The following is a 20,977-nucleotide window of genomic DNA, read 5'->3' on the forward strand; positions in this document are numbered from 1 at the left end:
ATGTCCAGGACCATTTGAAGTTCACCAGTGACCATCTGGATGATCCAGAGGAGGAATGGGAGAAGGTCATGTGGTCAGATAAGACCAGAATAGAGCTTTTTGGAATCAACTCCACTTACCATGTTTAGGAGGATGAGAACAACCCAAAGAAAACCATCCCAACCGTGAAGCATGGGGGTGGAAATATCATACTCTGGGTGTGCTCTACTGCAAAGGGGACAGGACGACTGCACCATATTGAAGGGAGGATGGATGGGGTCGTGTATTGCGAGATTTTGGCAAACAACCGCCTTCCCTCAGTAAGAGCATTGAAGATGGGTCATGGCTGGGTCTTCCAGCATGACAATGACCCCAAACAAACAGCCAGGGCAACTAAGGAGGGGCACCATAAGAAGCATTTCAAGGTCCTGGAGTGGCCTGGCCAGTCTGAATTCAGAAAATCTTTGGAGGGAGTTGAAACTCCAAACCTGAAAGATCTAGAGAAGATCTGTGTGGAGGAGTGGACCAAAATCCCTGCTGCAGTTTGTGCAATCCTGGTGAAAAACTACAGGAAACGTTGGACCTCTGTAATTGCAAACAAAGGCTACTGTACCAAATATTAACATTGATTTTCACAGGTGTTCAAATACTTATTTGCAGCAGTAACATACAAATAAATTATAAAAAAAAAAAAAAAAAATCATACATTGTGATTTCCGGATTTTTTTTTTTAGATTATGTCTCTCACAGTGGACATGCACCTAAGATGAAAATTTCAGACCCCTCCATGATTTCTAAGTGGGAGAACTTGCAAAACTGCAGGGTGTATACACACACACACACATACACAAGTATAAAGCAGTGCCATGATGCATTAGTACGTGGTCCTTGATGTGATCTTGGGGGGGGGGGGGTTACCGGTTACCATGACAAATGTTCCGTAATGCATGTTTTCATTACAAACCAGGAAGCTAAAAATGCGATTGGCTGGTCTAAAGAGAAGAGAAATTGCAGTGGAAAAAGGCCAACTGGAATGCAGCTATGACAACCATAAACAGAACATCAGGTGGCAAGCAAGCTCATAATTCTTAACAAATTATTCTCTTATTTTTTATACACACACACACAGCTGATAGATAGCTGGAGTGAGCATGGGTGCAATTTGGTGGGGGATAGGGGGGACATGTCCCCCCACCTTTTCAACCAGGGGGGACAGAATGTGGTATGTCCCCCCCTAACCTTCTGACATATATGTGTGTACTTGAAACATGCTATGTCAGTCTTATGTGCAAAACTATGTCAGAATAGTATCTTTGTTTCCGCAAGTTTGTATTTTTAGCAGCATTGACTTGTTTACAACACCTGTTTCTTGTTTGTCGCATTCAGAATTTTCTGGGACTGCATTTGCCCAGATCTGACACCACAAATAGTTGGCTCTAGGGACTAGTGTCTACACATAAGTATCAATGGACCATATGCTAATTTACTAAATTCTGAAAGTTAGAAAATGAAATCAGAAAAGCTATCTGGGACCTCAGAAAGCCCATCTACAATTATTGCTTGATCTCCAAAATCAGTCTATGCAAGCGAAATTATGTTCAGTATGAGTGTTGTCATTAGTGCCACTTCAAAAATTAAATTCATGATAAGTAATTTATCCTAAACTTGTGATCTGTTGATTTTTTTCAAACGTATGCAAAAACAAATCTTGAGAAAAAAATACAGTATGTGATAGTTAATAATTATTAAGATCCTGTTCTTTCATATTTATGAATACATTTTACCACATTGCAGTTTTTTTTTTTAAATGAAAACTCAACCTATCATTCTTTTTGAGTTCTACACATGTGATACCTTATTTACACCAGGATGTTAATAAAATCAATGCTGGCTATTCTCAGAAAAAACTTATATCCACAGTTTCAAATTGCATAAGTCAAATGGTGTCCACTTTATGGTCTTCTCAAAACATTAAAATTACTGTTCTGGATACTCAGAATGCATCTGAGCTTATCGAGAAACCGTTGGCTTCTGGGGGCCTAAAGCCGCCCCCAGACCCCCGGCCTATGGGCTTCAGCCCTGCGGGGCTCGCACTTTGTCCCCCCCAATTTCTAGTTCTAAATTGCGCCCTTGACAGTGAGTGATGTTACATGTGAAAAGCAGTTACACCACACGAAGAATTAAAGTATTTTCAGATGTTTCAGATGTTCAGGAGGCTGTATGTGGATAATTCTTCTTAGGATTATATGATGAATTCCACAAACAGGTTAGACTTTTTATTTACTCTGTGTGTGAATTTACTTCACATGAGGACCATGGCTTCCACCCAATCAATGTACATCACTGATGGACGTATTTTGATTTATGAGCAAATTACATGAAAGCCTGTAAAAATCCATAAATTAGCTGCATCAGTTTAAGCTGCAGTGTTCAAAATGCATGAAAAAAGTAGTGGCTTACAGTCCATGTGCGTGAAAATCCCACATGGAGAGTTTGACATCACGCTGCTGTGAAGGGGTATCGGATCACGTAGTATCGGATAAGTTTTGTGATTACAAGTACGAGTAAATGAGTACGGTATCGGGCCGATACTGGTATCGGGATCGGTGCATCCCTAGTACTTATGTTGGGAAATCATGTTTCACTACACTGAGCTAAAGTGAAATCAAAGTGGTATGAATTAAAATGGACACTGGCCATAGTGAAGCACTGAGACTTGGAAAACAGTGACAACATGGAGAAAATTAAGTGGCCATAACAAGCAAGCAATAATTTTCAACTCCTTCACAAGACTTTCCACTTCCAATGGATATTTATTTTGGGGGAAGTTGCGAGTACGAAGAAAAGAGACATGAGAAGGATAACGAAAATGGAGGAAAATAGACTGAAAGCATGGTGAGTGCTATAAAAACGTGTGTGAGAGAGAATAGACTGGAAAAGGTGAAGAAACAAGCTGATTAAAATTGGTAAGGTGTGAGTGAGAATGAGAAAGAGCAACAAAGATCAAGAAAACGAGTACAATCTGTGTATGTTTGAGACAGAGGGCGAGGAAGAGAGTGTGCGACTGAGGAAAAAGAGTGAACGTGAATGTGCAACCCTGTGAATACAGCCCATCAACTGTTACCATCTGTCTAAGGGATAGATAAGTCACGACCATGTGAGTTCACCATGTGACCCAGCAATCTTGTGAAGAAATTATTGCCAAAGACTTTCTTACATCCCAAGACCAGAAAGATAAAAGCCCCTAAGCTAGCACACAAAGATGAACACTATTTCTGTTGTGATAGTACAGCATGACATATTAATAACGATATCAACAGGACTCTCTCAATAGGAAGGAAATGTTTTGTATTAAAAATGCTAACACCATAGTTGAGATCCTAAATAACAAAAAATAAATAAAAAAGACACTGACTGGGATTGACAGGGATTAGACTGGGATTGACACATCGATCACTAATTGCTGATCACCCAGCAACAGTCAGACACTGAAGCTCTGCAGCAATTCGTGTTGGGTGGCTGGTTGGAATGAGGTATTTAAGGGCAAACTTCTCTCTCCTTCCATCTTTCATCTGAGCCTAATTCTTCCTAAACCTGTCGTCAGCTGTGCCGTCATTGTCAGCCTTTGTGAAACTGCATTGACAAGACTTTGACCAGAGAACCAAATCCAATTGTAAGATGGTAACTCGTGGAGGAGGACGTATCGTTTTCCCGTTTCCAGTGGATTTGGTCTCCTCGTGACTGGGACAGTGCCTTCTTCCTGGTTTGTTCTGTGGATGTTAATCCATGTTTCAATGTTCTGTTCAATGTTCGGTTGGTCCTGCTTTTACGTTTAACTGTAGCATGGCTGCTTCTCACTGGAGTTCCTGTTTAAGTGTGACGTCTTGCACCATCCTTGCTCAGCGCGGGAAAGTGGAAAAGTTTGGTCTAGATTCCAGTGCTGCTGAACTGGATTCTGGATTCTGTGTCTGTCCCTGCATTCAGCTGAAAGTGCACCCGGGTCTCGGTTACCCTAGTGCCTGTCCAACGATGGAGGCAACACTGTAATGGTGGCAGATCACTGCTTTTCTGTCTGTCTTTTTTTTTTGCCATCCTTTGGGGAAGCTGTCACTGGAATAAAAATTCTGGTCCAGCTTTTTCCTCCACGGACACCGCCTATGAAGGAACGAATGCAACTGACAGTGCGCCCGTTATGATACCGACTGGATATAGTAAAATGGTTGGCTCAAGACATGGAGTCACTGTACTCGTACTGTCTACTAGTCATTAAAGATCATTTCATATCTTGCTCTGGTTTTTCAGCTGCACCCTCTCCATCTGCTTGGGCGGCTCATCCTGAAAACAATAACATTATGTGCAAAATTTTTGTTCTGATGCTCTTACTGCTCTCTGGAAACACTGAACCCAACCCTGGCCCAAACACACCTGCACAGTGTTTTACACCTGCTGATTTTAAAGCAAGATCTGGTCTTGAAATAATACATATCAATGCAAGGAGTATGCTCTCCAAGCTGGACATGATAAAAAATATTGATCAACTCAACAAATGCGGACATTGTTGTCTTGTCTGAAACATGACTGAAAAAGTCTGTTTCTGATAAGGATATTTCTGTCAAAGGTTATAATGTGTTCCGTGCAGACCGCCAGAGAAAGGGTGGTGGGGTGGTGATTTATATTAAGTCAAAATTTGGTGTACAACTATTGCTTTCAGAATCTGTGAGTAAAGAGCTTGAGTTACTGGCTCTGATTGTGGAGGTGTCCAAGGATCATCATATTATGCTGGTGGGTTGTTATCGGCCCCCATCTGCCCCCAGCTGTTATCTAAACAACCTTGTTATGTTTCTCTCTAAACTAAAATTTAATCAACTAGTGCTGGTTGGGGATTTAAATTGGGACTAGCTTTCACAGGCTTCTGAGGTTTTAAAAGCCCAATGTAATGATTTAAATCTGACAGTTAATCCTGTCTCCTACAAGGCCAAACTTAAAATGTCCACAGAAATCTACATTGATTTGGTTCTAACAAATAAGCCCTGTAAATATATTTCTTCTTGTGTCTTTCCCAACGATGTCAGTGATCATTGTGTGATAGGTGTTTTTCGAGACACGAGGATACCGAAAAGTATCCCTCATTTTGTTGAAAAATGTTACGAAAAACTTTGTTGAACAGGCTTTTATTTATGATCTTTGTAGTTTTCGTTAGGACAGAGTTGCCATCTTTGAAGACATAGAACTTGCCTGGAATTATTTTTATTCTGCTTTTATTCAAATTGTTAAACATGCATAGAGTTAAGGGTGTGATAATCCATGGTTCTCTAGTGAATTATCAGACCTCTTGCATGAACGTAGCACGGAGGTCAGGTAAAGATTCTGATTGGCTCTATTTTAGACAACTGAGAAACAATTCCACACCTTCAGTTCGTAAGACCAAGGCTGACTGTTACTTGTCTTCTATAACTGAAAATTTAAATAACCCAAAGAAGTTCTGGAGCATTATCAAATCCATCTCCAATAATTGTAAATCTGCTAATCTTCCCATTAATATTATTACAGATGGCCATAGAATGTCAAACAAAACAGACATTCTGAATGCTGAATTTTTATTTAGTTTCTTCAGTTTTTTATTGACAAGGATTCATCAGTCAGAACGCTGATCAGAACTGTAATGTTGAGTTGTCTGCTCCTCGTGCACATTCTGCTGTGCTCGAGCAGTTTGATCCCATTTCTTTTGCATCTCTTGCTGATGTTGTCAAACATAAAATGTACAATTGTCCTTCAGATGTTGTTCCAGCTAAGGTGCTGAAGGAGGTTTTTAATACTGTTGGGGCGGGTCTCCTAACTTTTATCAATGCTTGTCTTAGATCAGGGTCTGTTCCAGCTGCTTTTAAACATGCTGTGGTTCAACCTCTTAAAAAAACCTCACCTGGACTCGTCAGTTTTATCCAATTTTAGATCTGTGTCTCATCTGCCATTTCTGTCTAAAGTTTTAGAAAAGGATGTCTTTTTACAGTTACAATTATTTTAGAAGACAATCTCATCCTTGAAAAATTCCAATTTGGGTTTAGATCGCGACACAGCACTGAGTCAGCACTTTTAAAAGTTCATAATGACATTACTTTGTCAGTGGATGCAGGGAATCCTGCTGTGCTGGTTCTGTTGGACCTCACAGCAGCCTTTGATACTGTGGATCACACAGTACTTGTTTCCCGGTTAGAACATTTTACTGGCATTCAGGGTACTGCACTTAAGTGGTTTAGATCAGAGCTATTTCAACTACCGGCCCGCGGGCCAGAACCGGCCCTTTAATAAGTTTGGACCGGCCCGCGGCCCATTTACCCATAAATATTAATAAATACACGATAAAAAGCCGCTACAAAGCGCATTCGCCAACTTTCTGCATTTTACACCACTTTGTGGCACGCTGAATCCTTTACGGCACGTCAGCACTGTTTCCAAACAGCCCCACCTCACGTGAAGGCATTGCGTGCACTTGAACAGTTGGTGGCGGTAATGTGCTGTACTGGTTTGCAAACAGCCAATAAACTCGAACGAAGAAGAAGACAACAACAGGGCGCATTCAAAGGAGAAGAGAAGTTGATATATTCTTACCTCTTCTTGATTATGGTGATGTTTTATACATGAATGCCTCTGCTCACAGTCTGCAAATGTTGGACAGTGTGTACCATGGAGCTTTCAGATTTATAACAAACTATGGTTTTTTTAACTCACTATTTATACACTAAAGTTAGGTGGACAACTTTAAGTATACGCCATTTTGGACACTAGTATGTGTTCATTTATAAAGCCATTCTTGGGAAAATTCCTGACTACCTCTCCTCCTTATTGATTTGAAAGGAGGGATCACACAACCTGAGATCATCAAGCTTTGTACAGTTTGTTGTCCCCAGAGTTCAAACTGAACTGGGAAAGAAGGCCTTTAGGTCTTCTGCACCCACTACGAGGTCTGTCCATAAAGTATCGTACCTTTTTATTTTTTTCAAAAACTATATGGATTTCATTCATATGTTTTTACGTCAGACATGCTTGAACCCTCGTGCTCATGCGTGAGTTTTTCCATGCCTGTCGGTGACGTCATTCGCCTGTGAGCACGCCTTGTGGAAGGAGTGGTCCCGCCCCCTCATCGGATTTTCATTGTCTGGAAATGGTGGAATGAAAAGGACTTTTTTTCCCATCAGAATTTTTTCAGAATCTGTTAGAGACTGGCACCTGGAAACCATTCGAAAAATGTATCTGGCTTTCAGTGAAAATTTTACGGGCTTCACAGAGAATAAGGACTTTAACTACAGGTTTAAGGACCCCTTTAAAGGAGGGTCGGTGCGCCGCGCTACGAGCTGCGACGATGCGGCACAAACCACTGGATCATTTCTAAGCTGATGGCTCTGTGGATACGAGTCCGTCGTGTGCTCTTTTTCTGGTTATCACAAGACCTGGACATCAGCCATTTTCCGGCAGATTTCACTTTTAACAAGAGATTTTGTCATGGAAAGCCGCGCGGAGGCTTCGCGCGTCACGACCGATTCGCTGATGAAGCGAGACAAAGGAACACCTCCGTTTCGGAGTGTTAGAGGACAAGTTGGGACATGTCCAGCTCTCCACAGGTTCTTTTATACTCACTCGACTGGTAAGCACTGAAAGCCGAGATAGACATGTCCCAACTTGTCCTCTAACACTCCGAAACGGAGGTGTTCCTTTGTCTCGCTTCATCAGTGAATCGGTCGTGACGCGCGAAGCCTCCGCGCGGCTTTCCATGACAAAATCTCTTGTTAAAAGTGAAATCTGCCGGAAAATGGCTGATGTCCAGGTCTTGTGATAACCAGAGAAAGAGCACACGACGGTCTCGTATCCACAGAGCCATCAGCTTAGAAATGATCCAGTGGTTTGTGCCGCATCGTCGCAGCTCGCAGCGCGGCGCACCGACCGTCCTTTAAAGGGGTCCTTAAACCTGTAGTTAAAGTCCTTATTCTCTGTGAAGCCCGTAAAATTTTCACTGAAAGCCAGATAAATTTTTCGAATGGTTTCCAGGTGCCAGTCTCTAACAGCTTCTGAAAAAATTCTGATGGAAAATGTTAAGGATTTTATATATATATATATATATATATATATATATATATATGTTATCACTGTTAAACATTTTTAGCTTTGTCTTCTTTCTCATGAGAACGGAGATGTGCTGTTTTGCACCTGTCTTAATGCAATCCTGAGAATTCAATTTTGTTTTAGCACTCTGGGGTCAATCTGAACTGGGAATGAAGGACTGGATGTACTTATTGTTATAACATAACTTTGTTTTCGTAGCCGCTAACGACTGGGAGTAAAAGAACTGAAGGTTGAATTTTGACTGATTGTGATGCTTAGTGTTCCAGGCAGATGCAAAACAGCTGATAACTGCAACAGACGAACGAGATGTGCTGACCTGAAGTGTTCTTCCTTACAGCTGCACTTGACGTATGCGTTTATGTTATGGGAAGAAACTTGTCTTGCGTCATTACCCCCACCCTTAGGACGTCTCTTAATAAAAAGAGCGGAAAAGCAGGCCAGACTTTAGTGTAGCCTTGGTGTACAGCCTGGCCGCACTCCGCGCGTAATATTTGACTTTCTGTCTCACTGGTGTTTCTTGACTCTGTTTGTCTTGTTAAAGGTTTAAAAATGTTTGGAGGAGAAAATACCCAACAGAAAAAAAGTCCTTTTCATTCCGCCATTTCCAGACAATGAAAATCCGACGAGGGGGCGGGACCACTCCTTCCACAAGGCATGCTCACAGACGAATGACGTCACCGACAGGCGTGGAAAAACTCACGCATGCGCACGAGGGTTCAAGCATGTCTGACGTAAAAACATATGAATGAAATCCATATAGTTTTTGAAAAAAATAAAAAGGTACGATACTTTATGGACAGACCTCGTACGTGGAATAATCTGCAGACTGAATTTAAACTGCAAAACTTAGTGTCATTGACTGTTTTTAAATCTGCAGTTAAAAGGATGGAATTCAGACTTTCTGAATGTCACTGTTTAAACTGATGTTTCCTTATATATTTGTACTGTATTGAGTATGTGTGAGTGTTTGTTGAAACTGTGCAGTGCAACCATTTTTGGTCAGGTCTCACTTGAAAAAGAGATCTTCTGATCTCAATGGGACAAACCTGGTGAAATAGAGGTTACAACAACTGACAGGACAAACAGGTGCTATTAGGTTCCATTTCATTCCTCCTGATCACCAGAGGGCGGTGCTTTAGCACCTGGATAACTACATGTGCGCAGCACAGAGGTCGAGAATATATACCAACAAAGTCACACCATTGAATGTGACCTGGGTGATGTCACTGGATGTCTTTATATACCAGACGCACCCAGCGCTCGCTTCTTTTCTACATTCTCGCATTCTTAGAGGTTGAGAACGCATTTAGCTGCGATTGCCACTCTCGCTTGTAGCCTCGCAACCCACCTTCGGTTGGAGCTACGTGCACTGCACACGTCCTCCAGAGGCTGTGAGACACGCCTTCACCGTTTTTTGGATTCTTTGACGCCTGTTGTGAGTACACCTTCCTAAACGCCGGGTGCGCGCCTTGCCGCTGCCCTGCTGGATATTTTCCTCTGTGCACATTAGCTGTGTTGTTTCGATGAAAGCTGGCTATTTGTTTAGTTGTGTCGCTAACCACGTTAACTACGTGGTAGTGTGTGTATCAGAACCAGTATAGTGTACTGTGTTGGGCTTGCCGTGAGTGTTTTCCACTCCTTGAAGTACTTTGTCTGCACTGCCGCCATTTGCTAAGTTTAACAGCTCCGCTAGCAGCTAGTGTTGTCGTCGTTGCTCTAAGTGACTTAGCACTTGGGCTGTGAGTTTTTTCGGCTGTGTGCATCGTGTTATTACCGTGGCTGTGAGTGCTTCACCCTCCGGGCCTCGTGTCGAGTCTGCGGCTGTGAGTGCTTCACCCTCCGGGCCTCGTGTCGAGTCTGCGGCTGTGAGTGCTTCACCCTCCGTGCCTCGTGTCAAGCCGACGGCTGTGAGTGCTTCACCCTCCGTGCCTCGTGTCAGGCCGACGGCTGTGAGTGCTTCACGCTCCATGCCTCGTGTCAAGCCGACGGCTGTGAGTGCTTCACGCTCCGTGCCTCGTGTCAAGCCGACGGCTGTGAGTGCTTCACGCGCCGTGGCTCGTGTTACTATTTACACTGCGTGTGATTCACGCTTTGTCTTTCCATTTGTAACCATCAGGGCTTGCGTTAGCCATCTGCACGCAGTCCACAATGTTGACAGAGCCTTTGTTGCATGGCTGTAATACCTGTTTGGCTCCCTTGAGCCCAGATGATGGATATATGTTTTGCCCCTCCTGTCTTGGGATCGGACACCTGAGGGAAGCCCTGACTGGCGATGCCTGCCTTAATTGTGCCAGCATGCTACTGGCAGAGAGATCTGCTAGACTTGCGGCATTGGAAAGTGGAATATCTAGTGGGACTTTGGCCTCCAGCCCCAGGAAGGACCCAAAGCGCCGTAAACGCCCACATGCAGGAGCCCCTTCTGCTAAGGTTACTCATGACCATGCTTTGGCTGAAAAGGTCAAAACGTTGACTTCTGAGTTTGCTCTGATTAAGTCCTTGCTTCTGAATCTACAGCCTAAGGATGCAGTGACAGTTCCTGCTGTCCCTAATGAGGCTGATCAGACCTATGTAGTTACTCAGCAGGAGGACGATGTCGTGTCTATTGCTGCAACTGATTCCTTGTACATGACAAGTGATATAAACTGTGTGGAGGATGAGGATGAGAGGAGTCTTTCTCCAAGCCATTCATTAGTGGGCTCTCATACCTCCGAGGCACAGTCCATGCCGCAAACCGAACCTGGACTATCCTTTGTCAAGCAAGCTGTTCAGTTGGCTTTATCCAGGCTTGGGGTCGACAATCCCCCTGCGGAAACCACCGCTTCAAGTGCCTTTTTCAAAGTCACTCAGAAGCCTGAGTTCAACGTTCCAGTTTCACAACCATATATCGAGGAGCTCCACCGATGTTGGGCGGACCCCAAATCATTGACCCATCTATCACAGGACTGCAGAGCCCTTAGCTCTATGTGTGATTCAGCGCAGTATGGTCTGAACCATATGCCCGCCGTTGACAGCATTATTGCGAACCTGGTTGTGGCTCCAGCTGATGCTGCTCGGCCGGATGCCCGCTGCCCACGCCCTCAGTGTAGGGTCACTGATGACCTCCTCACCAAAAGCTATGACATAGCTGCTCGCATCGGTCGCCTAGGCAACTCACTGTCCCATTTAGCACTTGCCCTCTCAAAGTCTTTGAGGGAGGCAGAGGTTGATGATGCTACGCAAAGTCTTAGTGATGCCTCACTCCAAACCTTTTCTTATATGTCCAGAGAGCTTGGCAGACTGATGTCAACCCTTACCATCACTAGACGTCAGGTGTGGCTTGCGCAGTCCCCCCTTTCCGAATCCTGCAGAGGCACACTCCGTTCGCTGCCGGTTCTTCCAGGCCAAGTATTTGGACCTGCGGCCCAACAAACTTTAGAGCGTGCTGTCGAGGCTAGTAAATCTTGGCAACGGTTTGTTGACCTACACCGGTCTTCCAGACCTCAGCCAGTCAGATGTGCTACAGCTTTTCACTCTACATCCAGGCTTCCGCCGACTCCCAGAGCTGCACGTGCTTTTGCAGTTGAGGGCCAGCTCTCCCAGCAGCCTGCCTTTCGTGAGCCTACGGGCAGACCCCCGAGAACTGAACGGTTTCGCAGAGCTTCCAGTAATCGCACCCAGAGGTCCTCAGGGATGCGAGGCAGAGGTGGTCGGGTCTGACTGCCAATGTTTGGCCCCCAGCCGTTTTTCACGAAATCAACTCAGCCATTGGGAGGCACAAGTTCAAGACCCATGGGTCATTTCAACCTTGTTCGAAGGTTACAGAATTCAGTTCGGATGTCATCCTCCAAAGTTCAAGGGGATGAGGATGACTGTTTCCAACTCGGTGCAGTCTGCTGCCCTACAACGGGAGATTTTGGAACTCCTGGAGAAGGGGGCCATAGACCCAGTTCACAGATCAGACCAGCTCAGGGGGTTCTATTCAATTTACTTCCTTGTTCCAAAGAAGGATGGCGGCTTTCGTCCTATCCTCGATCTCCGACGTATGAATCATTATATCAAAGTGCTGCAGTTTCACATGCTCCGCACAGTAGACGTCCTTCAAACTATCACACCAGGAGACTGGTTCACAAGTGTCGACTTAAAAGATGCCTATTTCCATGTGCCAGTGGCGCCTCATCACAGGCAGTTTCTCCGCTTTGCTTTCGAAGGTCAGGCATACCAGTTCAGGGTGCTTCCTTTCGGCCTCTCTCTTGCCCCTCATACATTTACCAGATGTATGGCTGCAGCACTAGCCCCACTGCAAGCTCTTGGATTAAGAATCCTACCCTACTTAGACAATTGGCTTGTCTGTGCCCCGACTCAGGAGCAGGCGCACAACGACACAGCTCTTCTACTGAACCATGTCTCTCATTTAGGACTCACAGTGAACTTTGCAAAGAGTTCTCTTGTTCCCAGTCAACAAACGACCTTCATCGGCATTGCCATCAACTCCCTGACTATGACTGCATCGCCATCCCCGCAGAGAGTGGACGATGTAATTCGTCTGGTCTCACACATTCAACGGGCTGTGACGCTGCCTTTTGGTTTTCTGCTCCAGTTGATGGGCAAATTGACTGCAATGTCGCTAGTGGTACCCTTGGGACTTCTGTTCTTACGTCCCCTACAGATTTGGATCAACAACCTAGGCCTCAACTCGAAGTTGCATCAGCACAGGCTTGTACGACTCTCCAACCAGTGCCTTCTGCACCTCAAACCCTGGGGGAACGTGGACTTCATCTGCAAGGGTGTCCCTCTAGGCTCTGTTCATTCTCGCCGAGAGGTGGTTGTTACAGATGCATCACTCAAAGGTTGGGGGGCCGTGTGGAATCACAGGATGGTGAGGGGTGTCTGGAGTCCCCAGGAGAGACGTGCTGGAGCTTTGCGCTGTGCGACTGGCTCTCAAGCATTTCCTCCCAGCCCTGAGAGGAAGACATGTTCTTGTCCGGTCGGACAATGCGTCAACAGTCTATCACATAAACCATCAGGGGGACACCAGGTCCAATCACTCATTGGCAGAAACTCGGAAGCTTCTCTTATGGGCGTTGCCTCGCCTTCAGAGTGTCAGAGCAGTTCATCTGCCCGGTATACAGAACTCCAGACAGAAACCACCACCGGGAGAGTGGAGACTGAACCCGATTGTGGTCCAAATGATCTGGCAGAAATATGGTGCAGCGGAAGTGGACCTTTTTGCTTCAAGCACCTTGACACATTGCCCACGATGGTACTCCCTCTTGGAACCAGACAGCCCGCTGGGGCAGGATGCATTGGCTCACCCGTGGCCGGATTGCCTCCTTTATGCCTTCCCTCCTCTCCAGCTGCTGATGTTGACACTGCACAGGATAGATCAGAGCAGCCACAGGGTGCTGCTGGTTGCTCCATTCTGGCCTGGGAGGATTTGGTTTCCCATGATTCACAAACTCCTCGAGGGAGAACCTTGGGCTCTCCCGGAGAGGAAGGATTTGTTGTCACAGCTACAGGGGAGGATTTGGCACCCTCACCCAGAATGCCTTCAACTGTATGTGTGGCCGTTGAGGGGCCAGACTCCTTGTTAAGTTCTTGTGACCAGGCTGTTGTTCAGACTATCCTTAATTCATGTGCTGCTTCTACCAGGGCTTTGTATGACAACAGATGGAAGCTGTCTAACAAAAGTTAGACCCGGAGCATTGCCCTGTGCCTATTCTCCTCACATATTTACAAGAACAGCTGGAGAAAGGACTTTGTCGCTACCTTGAAGGTTTATGTTGCTGCAATCTCTGCCCGGCACGTCTACGTTTGCGGCCGGTCAGTGGGTTCACACCTCTTAGTGTGTCGTTTTTTGAAAGGTGCTCTACGTTTGCGGCCTCCAAGGCTTGCACGCGTACCTTCCTCTAGTCCTGGAAGGTTTAAGATAATCCCCTTTCGAACCAGTTGAAAGTGCTGATCTTAAATGGGTGTCAGTGAAGACTGCCTTTCTACTTGCACTGTCTTCGGCTAAGCGGGTGGGAGAGCTCCATGCCCTCAGTCGCTGGGGACTGTTTGCGATGGAATTCTGACGGATCTGGGGTTACGCTGTGGCCTAATCCATCCTTTTTACCCAAGAGAATTTCAACTTTTCATGTTAACCAGCCATTCTGATCCAGGATTATCTGTTTCAGGTTCCCTGTGTCCTGTCCGAATGTTGAAGCAGTACATTAGTGCGACTGCCGGGATCCGGAAAACGGATGCCCTGTTTGTGTGTTACGGTGATCACAAAAGAGGCTGTGCTGTCTCAAAGCAGCGACTCTCGCATTGGGTCGTGGATGCCATTTTACAAGTATACAGGTCCAGAGGTCTTCAGCCTCCTAAGGTTACGTGCCATTCCACCAGAGGGGTGTCCACCTCCTGGGCTGCACTGAGAGGTGTCCCTTTGAGTGATATTTGTGCTGCTGCTACGTGGGCTTCGTCCGCTATTACAGACTGAATGTGGCCGCTCCTCCTGCGGTGACTTCGGCAGTGTTGTCTGCCTCCACTCCCCACTGCTGATGCGAGGTGAGTGTGACTCTTCGTGACCTTGTTGGTATTAAGTCATCCAGGTGCTAAAGCACCGCCCTCTGGCGGTCAGGAGGAATGAAATAGAACGAGAGTTACGAATGTAACTACGGTTCTATGAATTCCGGATGACCGCCAGAGTTGCTTGTCACTCAGAGTCTTGCGAGTTCATTCCGAAAAGAAGCGAGCGCTGGGTGCGTCTGGTATATAAAGACAACCAGTGACGTCACCCAGGTCACATTCAACGGTGTGACTTTGTTGGTATATATTCTCAACCTCTGTGCTGCGCACATGTAGTTATCCAGGTGCTAAAGCACCGCCCTCTGGAGGTCATCCGGAATTCATAGAACCGTAGTTACATTCGTAACTCTCGATCTAAGGTGACACATATATGGCTACTGCCACCTGTACACCTCTTTGATGTTGGTGCTACATCAACAACTATCATTTACCAATAGCTGATAATAACAACATGGGCAAGGGATTACTTTGGGAAACCTTTGTGAAGTACTAAAATACAGTTAAATTCACAAATGCCACTTAAAACTTTCCAGTGTGGGGGGAAAAAAGCCTTATGTTAACCTTGTTGACTCCTCTGAGCCCACAATCATTTGGGTAGCAGAAATGTCAAATCCAGTTTCAGAAAGTTAAAAGCCCTCCCATGTGTTGCTTCTACCTGTGCACCTAAAACAGGTGATCTCAATAATCAGCTCATTCACCTGCCTGAAGAGCTGAACTAATTACAATCAACTGGTTTATTGGGAAGATGGAACAAATATGTGGCTAGACTTTTACTTTCTGAAGCTGGATTTGACACCTCTGTCAGGTTGGACAATTGTATAGCAGAAACATGTACTGTGGTCAGAAGAAGCAGGCTTGCAAAACTTTTGTGAAATAAATGGACACTGTCCTCCAGACCAAGGACAAAAAAGACCATCCAGACTGTTATTAGCAACAAGTTCAAAACCCATCGTCTTTCATGGTATAGGGTTATGTCAGTGCCTTGGTAATTTACACTTCTGTGGTGGTAGCATTAATGAAGAAAAGTACATTGTGATTATAGAGGAGCAAATGCTGCCTTCAAGATGTCATAATTTCCCAAGGATGTCCAAGCATTTTTCGACAAAACAATGCAAAGCCACATTCTGCAAAGGCATTGCTGCAGTAGTATAGAGTATGGGTACTGGACTGACCTGCCTGCAGCCCTGACCTGTTCCCAACAGAGGATAAGTGACACATTTTTAAACAAAAAATGCAAAAACAGCGAGCATGTATTGTCGCACACCTTAAGATGTGTTTGCAGGAAAAGGATAAACCCTAAAATGCTTCATCGCTTGCTATCCTCAACGTCAAAACAGCTTTTAAATGTTGCAAAAAGGAACAGCAATATTGAAATACCTTTGGCATCCTAACTTTTTACGGGAATGTGATGTAGGCCTTAAATGCAAGAATACATGTATATTAACAAATTAAATGAAGTTGACCCACAAAACAAGAATTACCTTGAATTCATACAATCTTCAATGAAATATATATGATTTAAATATACACACAAAGTGGTGGTGATTTAGTGATTATCACTGTTGCCTCACAGCAAGAAGGTCCTGGGATCACTTTCCATCTGGTCCTTTCTGTGAAGAGTCTGCATGTTCTTCCAGCATTCCCTTCTCAATGTTCTGGCTTCCTCCCATCTTCAAGGCCACATGCATATAAGGTGAACTGGAAAATTTAAACCAACTGTGAGTGGGACTGTGAATGTGTTTGTCTAAATGTGACCCTGCCATAGACTGGTATCCTGTCCAAGGGGGTACCCTGTCTCTCACATTATGATTGATGGGATAAGCTCCAGCCCCCCCATCCCCAGTGACCCTTGCTTGGAGTAAGCAAGCACAGAAGATTAATTAATTAGTTCATGCACACACAGTCTATGGCTAATAGAGATACTTGTGTTACTCTGCCAAAGCATACTGGCCAGACACAACCGAAACATGTGTACCTAATGCTGTGACAGTGGCCCACCCTCAAGCAGTGGGATTTATCAGAATAGATGTTCCACTGTTTTGTCTTCTCTGTTATGCATGCACAGTGATAAATCAAAGTAGAACAAGCCATTACTGGCATCAACTTATGACCAAGTGTACCACGGTCACGATCAATTGACAGCCAATATTACATTTTCAAGATAATGAATTGATTCCTGATTTGCTGTGTAAGTGGGCCTTCAGACACCTTAATACATTACTATACATACCATTAAGGGGCAGAGGGCTGTCCCCTCCAGGATGGGGAAACCCCAGACGACCTGCACAAGGACACAGAACAGAATTATTCAACATGATGGGGCCCACATACGTACACCTACGTGTGACACACAGTTTTAGTATTTGACCACTTCAGTGTCATCGAATATGTAGCTTTTTTCAAAACAAAAACATATTTTAAGACAAATAAGGGTACAAATAAAGTAGAAGTATTTTTTTATGATAGCTATGATTTTAGAATAATATGCTTATCAAATTGCTCTGTGAAAACATCAAGACTGGCATTTAATTTCCATTTTGGAAGTTTTAGAAATATTAGACATAGCAGAATCACATTTCAGTGATTGGAAAAAGAATTAATTCATAAAGCAAGACATCACACTGAGCTTTGGCTCCAACCACCTTTTATTTCGAGACTGCAGAGCATGTGCAGGACACCAAACAGCTCTCTCTCTCTTACACACACTGACCTCCATTTCATTATGTGTACCACTATGTGCTGCATATCATACAATTTGAATTAAGCCATTTGCTAGGCCTTTCTCGCCCACACCCACATAAAAACATGTGATGCCAAACAACCTTCAAAGTTATGCAAGTCCTGCTTACTGCAGAGGGATGAAATAGTAGACCCATTGTAGTAGTATGGGTATGGACCGCCCTGTTATTGGTGCATTTGGATGCTGTGGTCACATGGCGGTCTTTTAGCCCCTCCTCCACAGCACTCTGTAGATGTAGTGCTTAACAGAACTGGGAAGGAGATTACAGTAAACAGGACGGTCCACCCTTTGCGTCACTCGTTGCCCCATAAACTCAAAACGCTTATAGAGAATCCCTTCTGTTAGAACACATTCATTACAGGCATCAAGGTACAAAATCAAATGATCATTAAAATACTGAAATAACAAGCAAGGTACCAAGCTATGTTAAACATAAATCTCCATTCTTCAACTGCACTACAGGACTCGAGCTTAACTCTTGCTGTAATTGAGCTTAGTGACGTGATTTTTGGTAGGTGTACCACCCAAAGCAAAGATCAGCTGAACCCATGCTATCATACTAGATTTTCAGAGTTTAGTATGGCGAGATCATGTGTGCGTACATATCAGCACACCATATCATCATGAGTTTGATGTGGATTTGCATGCTGTTTAGAGAGTACATGGGGAGCACAGTAAGGACTGAAGGATATGCAGGCATGCACACAGAGGTGGTGGTGGTGTGTGTGTGTGCTTGTGTGTGTGAAAGCTGAACAGAGGGATCTTTTCTGTCAGTCAAGACAATGCTGGATGCCATTCAAAGCCTCCTTTCCACTATAAACATTCTCTTGCTCTCATTTTGCTCCACAATACCTATTCTGCATAGAAAAATGTGTAATATATGTGTTGCATTTGTGTAAAGTTGTGTGCGTGACAGCAAACAACAGCTGGAGAAGACAGAGTTCCAAAGAAAATGTGCTCATTATAATATTTAGGTTTGCAGTGTGGAAAGAGAGGGGGGTAAAAAGAACTCATTTACATCACCGCCCAAATCTGGACTATAATTATAAAGCAAAGGAATTTAGTTTTACATTCTGTAGCTGTCTGTAGTCCATGAGAAACGAAATGACACAGAACATGAGATGAGATATGGTGTAACACAGACTATCTTGATGGTGGATTAAAAAAAATGAGTAACAAAGATGGAGCAACTCCATTTGGGGTGTGTCTGAGCATACTCTGCTATTTAGGTGTTGGAAGCTTTGATATTTTGGTCATTTGGTGCATTTCTCTGTGCATAATGCAGTGCACAGGTGTGAGTGTTTAAGACCCCAGTAGCTGGTGAATCCCAAGGGGATACCCACATTTCACCTGGCTGCAGCAGATAGATGGTTATTTTAGAGATGTGGGAGTGGACCGGTTGTCTGCCTGGATGGTTGCCATCTAGGACCTAAAGTGGTTTTGTGGTATTGTGGATCCAACGAAGGACATCATCAGCGTATATTGCCAGACTTTAAATACCAGCAGAAATGTGAGTGTGGTGCACTAGAGCATGACACAGGAGTGGATTTTCACTCCCATCCCATCCTGATCCCAGAAAAAAAAAAAAAAATCCCATCCTGTCCCAATCCTGGACTGGAGTAAAAAAAATAAATCCCATCCCATCCCACTCCTGTAAAGATGACTCCCACTCCCATCCCACTCCCGTATGTCTTCGTGACTAGGATGCGGTTTGACATCTCCCAATTGTGGATGTAGTGCTCGGTGACCGTTATGTAATTCGTGTTGGTTCGTTCTTCTAACCTCAGATCTGTGGTAAATGCATGGTCTCTGCTCTAAGCGATTTTGAGCGATTGGCGCGTTTGTGGCGCAGCATTGCGTCGCATCACGTTGCGTTGCCCTCCTCCCCAAGTTGAAAAAAAACAAACTTTTTTGTCTCGTCATACCACGATGACCAATCAGGGACTGAATATGTACAATCCCTGGCAAAAATTATGGAATCACCGGCCTCGGAGGATGTTCATTCAGTTGTTTAATTTTGTAGAAAAAAGCAGATCACAGACATGACAAAACTAAAGTCAAATGGCAACTTTCTGGCTTTAAGAAACACTATAAGAAATAAGGAAAAAAAATTGTGGCAGTCAGTAACGGTTACTTTTTTAGATAAATATGGAATCACTCAATTCTGAGGAAAAAATGATGGAATCACCCTGTAAATTTTCATCCCCAAAACTAACACCTGCATCAAATCAGATCTGCTTGTTAGTCTGCATCTAAAAAGGAGTGATCACACCTTGGAGAGCTGTTGCAGCAAGTGGACTGACATGAATCATGGCTCCAACACAAGAGATGTTAATTGAAACAAAGGAGAGGATTATCAAACTCTTAAAAGAGGGTAAATCATCACGCAATGTTGCAAAAGATGTTGGTTGTTCACAGTCAGCTGTGTCTAAACTCTGGACCAAATACAAACAACATGGGAAGGTTGTTAAAGGCAAACATACTGGAAGACCAAGGAAGACATCAAAGCATCAAGACAGAAAACTTAAAGCAATATGTCTCAAAAATCGAAAATGCACAACAAAACAAATGAGGAACGAATGGGAGGAAACTGGAGTCAACGTCTGTGACCGAACTGTAAGAAACCGCCTAAAGGAAATGGAATTTACATACAGAAAAGCTAAACGAAAGCCATCATTAACACCTAAACAGAAAAAAACTACGTTAGATTTCCACAGTCACTGATGATATGGGGCTGCATGTCAGGTAAAGGCACTGGGGAGATGGCTGTCATTACATCATCAATAAATGCACAAGTTTACGTTGATATTTTGGACACTTTTCTTATCCCATCAATTGAAAGGATGTTTGGGGATGATGAAATCATTTTTCAAGATGATAATGCATCTTGCCATAGAGCAAAAACTGTGAAAACATTCCTTGCAAAAAGACACATAGGGTCAATTTCATGGCTTGCAAATAGTCCGGATCTTAATTCAATTGAAAATCTTTGGTGGAAGTTGAAGAAAATGGTCCATGACAAGGGCCCAACCTGCAAAGCTGATCTGGCAACAGCAATCAGAGAAAGTTGGAGCCAGACTGATGAAGAGTACTGTTTGTCACTCATTAAGTCCATGCCTCAGAGACTGCAAGCTGTTATAAAAGCCAGAGGTGGTGCAACAAAATACTAGTGATGTGTTGGAGCGTTCTTTTGTTTTTCATGATTCCATAATTTTTTCCTCAGAATTGAGTGATTCCACATTTTTTTTCCCTCTGCTTGGTCTAAAAAAGTAACCGTTATTGACTGCCACAATTTTTTTTCCTGATTTCTTATAGTGTTTCTTAAAGCCAGAAAGTTGACATTTGAAATGACTTTAGTTTTATGTCATGTCTATGATCTGCTTTTTTTCTACAAAATTAAACAACTGAATGAACATCCTCCGAGGCCGGTGATTCCATAATTTTTGCCAGGGGTTGTAGTGACGTGGAGATGTCTGGAGTTTGACTGAAGATGTGAACATGTCCTGTCTCTGGTAGCAGCCTGTGAGCAGGACTTATGTCTCTTTTGTCCTTTATTTCACAATTATGACAGAATTTTTGGAGCGAGCAGCAGCACCA

The 20,977-nt window shown here is 44.1% G+C and overlaps 1 protein-coding gene across 2 annotated transcripts in view; it reads right to left on the bottom strand.

Annotated features, from left to right (window-relative positions):
• Positions 1-20,977, bottom strand: part of cpeb4b (cytoplasmic polyadenylation element binding protein 4b) — a 128,556-nt gene that overhangs the window by 27,386 nt on the left and 80,193 nt on the right. For both annotated transcript variants that reach the window (XM_034178066.1, XM_034178065.1), the window contains exon 4: positions 16,871-16,921. In XM_034178066.1, coding sequence (XP_034033957.1) covers positions 16,871-16,921 — 51 coding nt within the window. The remainder of the gene's footprint in view (positions 1-16,870; positions 16,922-20,977) is intronic.

This window comes from Thalassophryne amazonica, chromosome 9 (assembly GCF_902500255.1).
Source record: "Thalassophryne amazonica chromosome 9, fThaAma1.1, whole genome shotgun sequence".
Classification (NCBI taxonomy): domain Eukaryota; kingdom Metazoa; phylum Chordata; class Actinopteri; order Batrachoidiformes; family Batrachoididae; genus Thalassophryne; species Thalassophryne amazonica.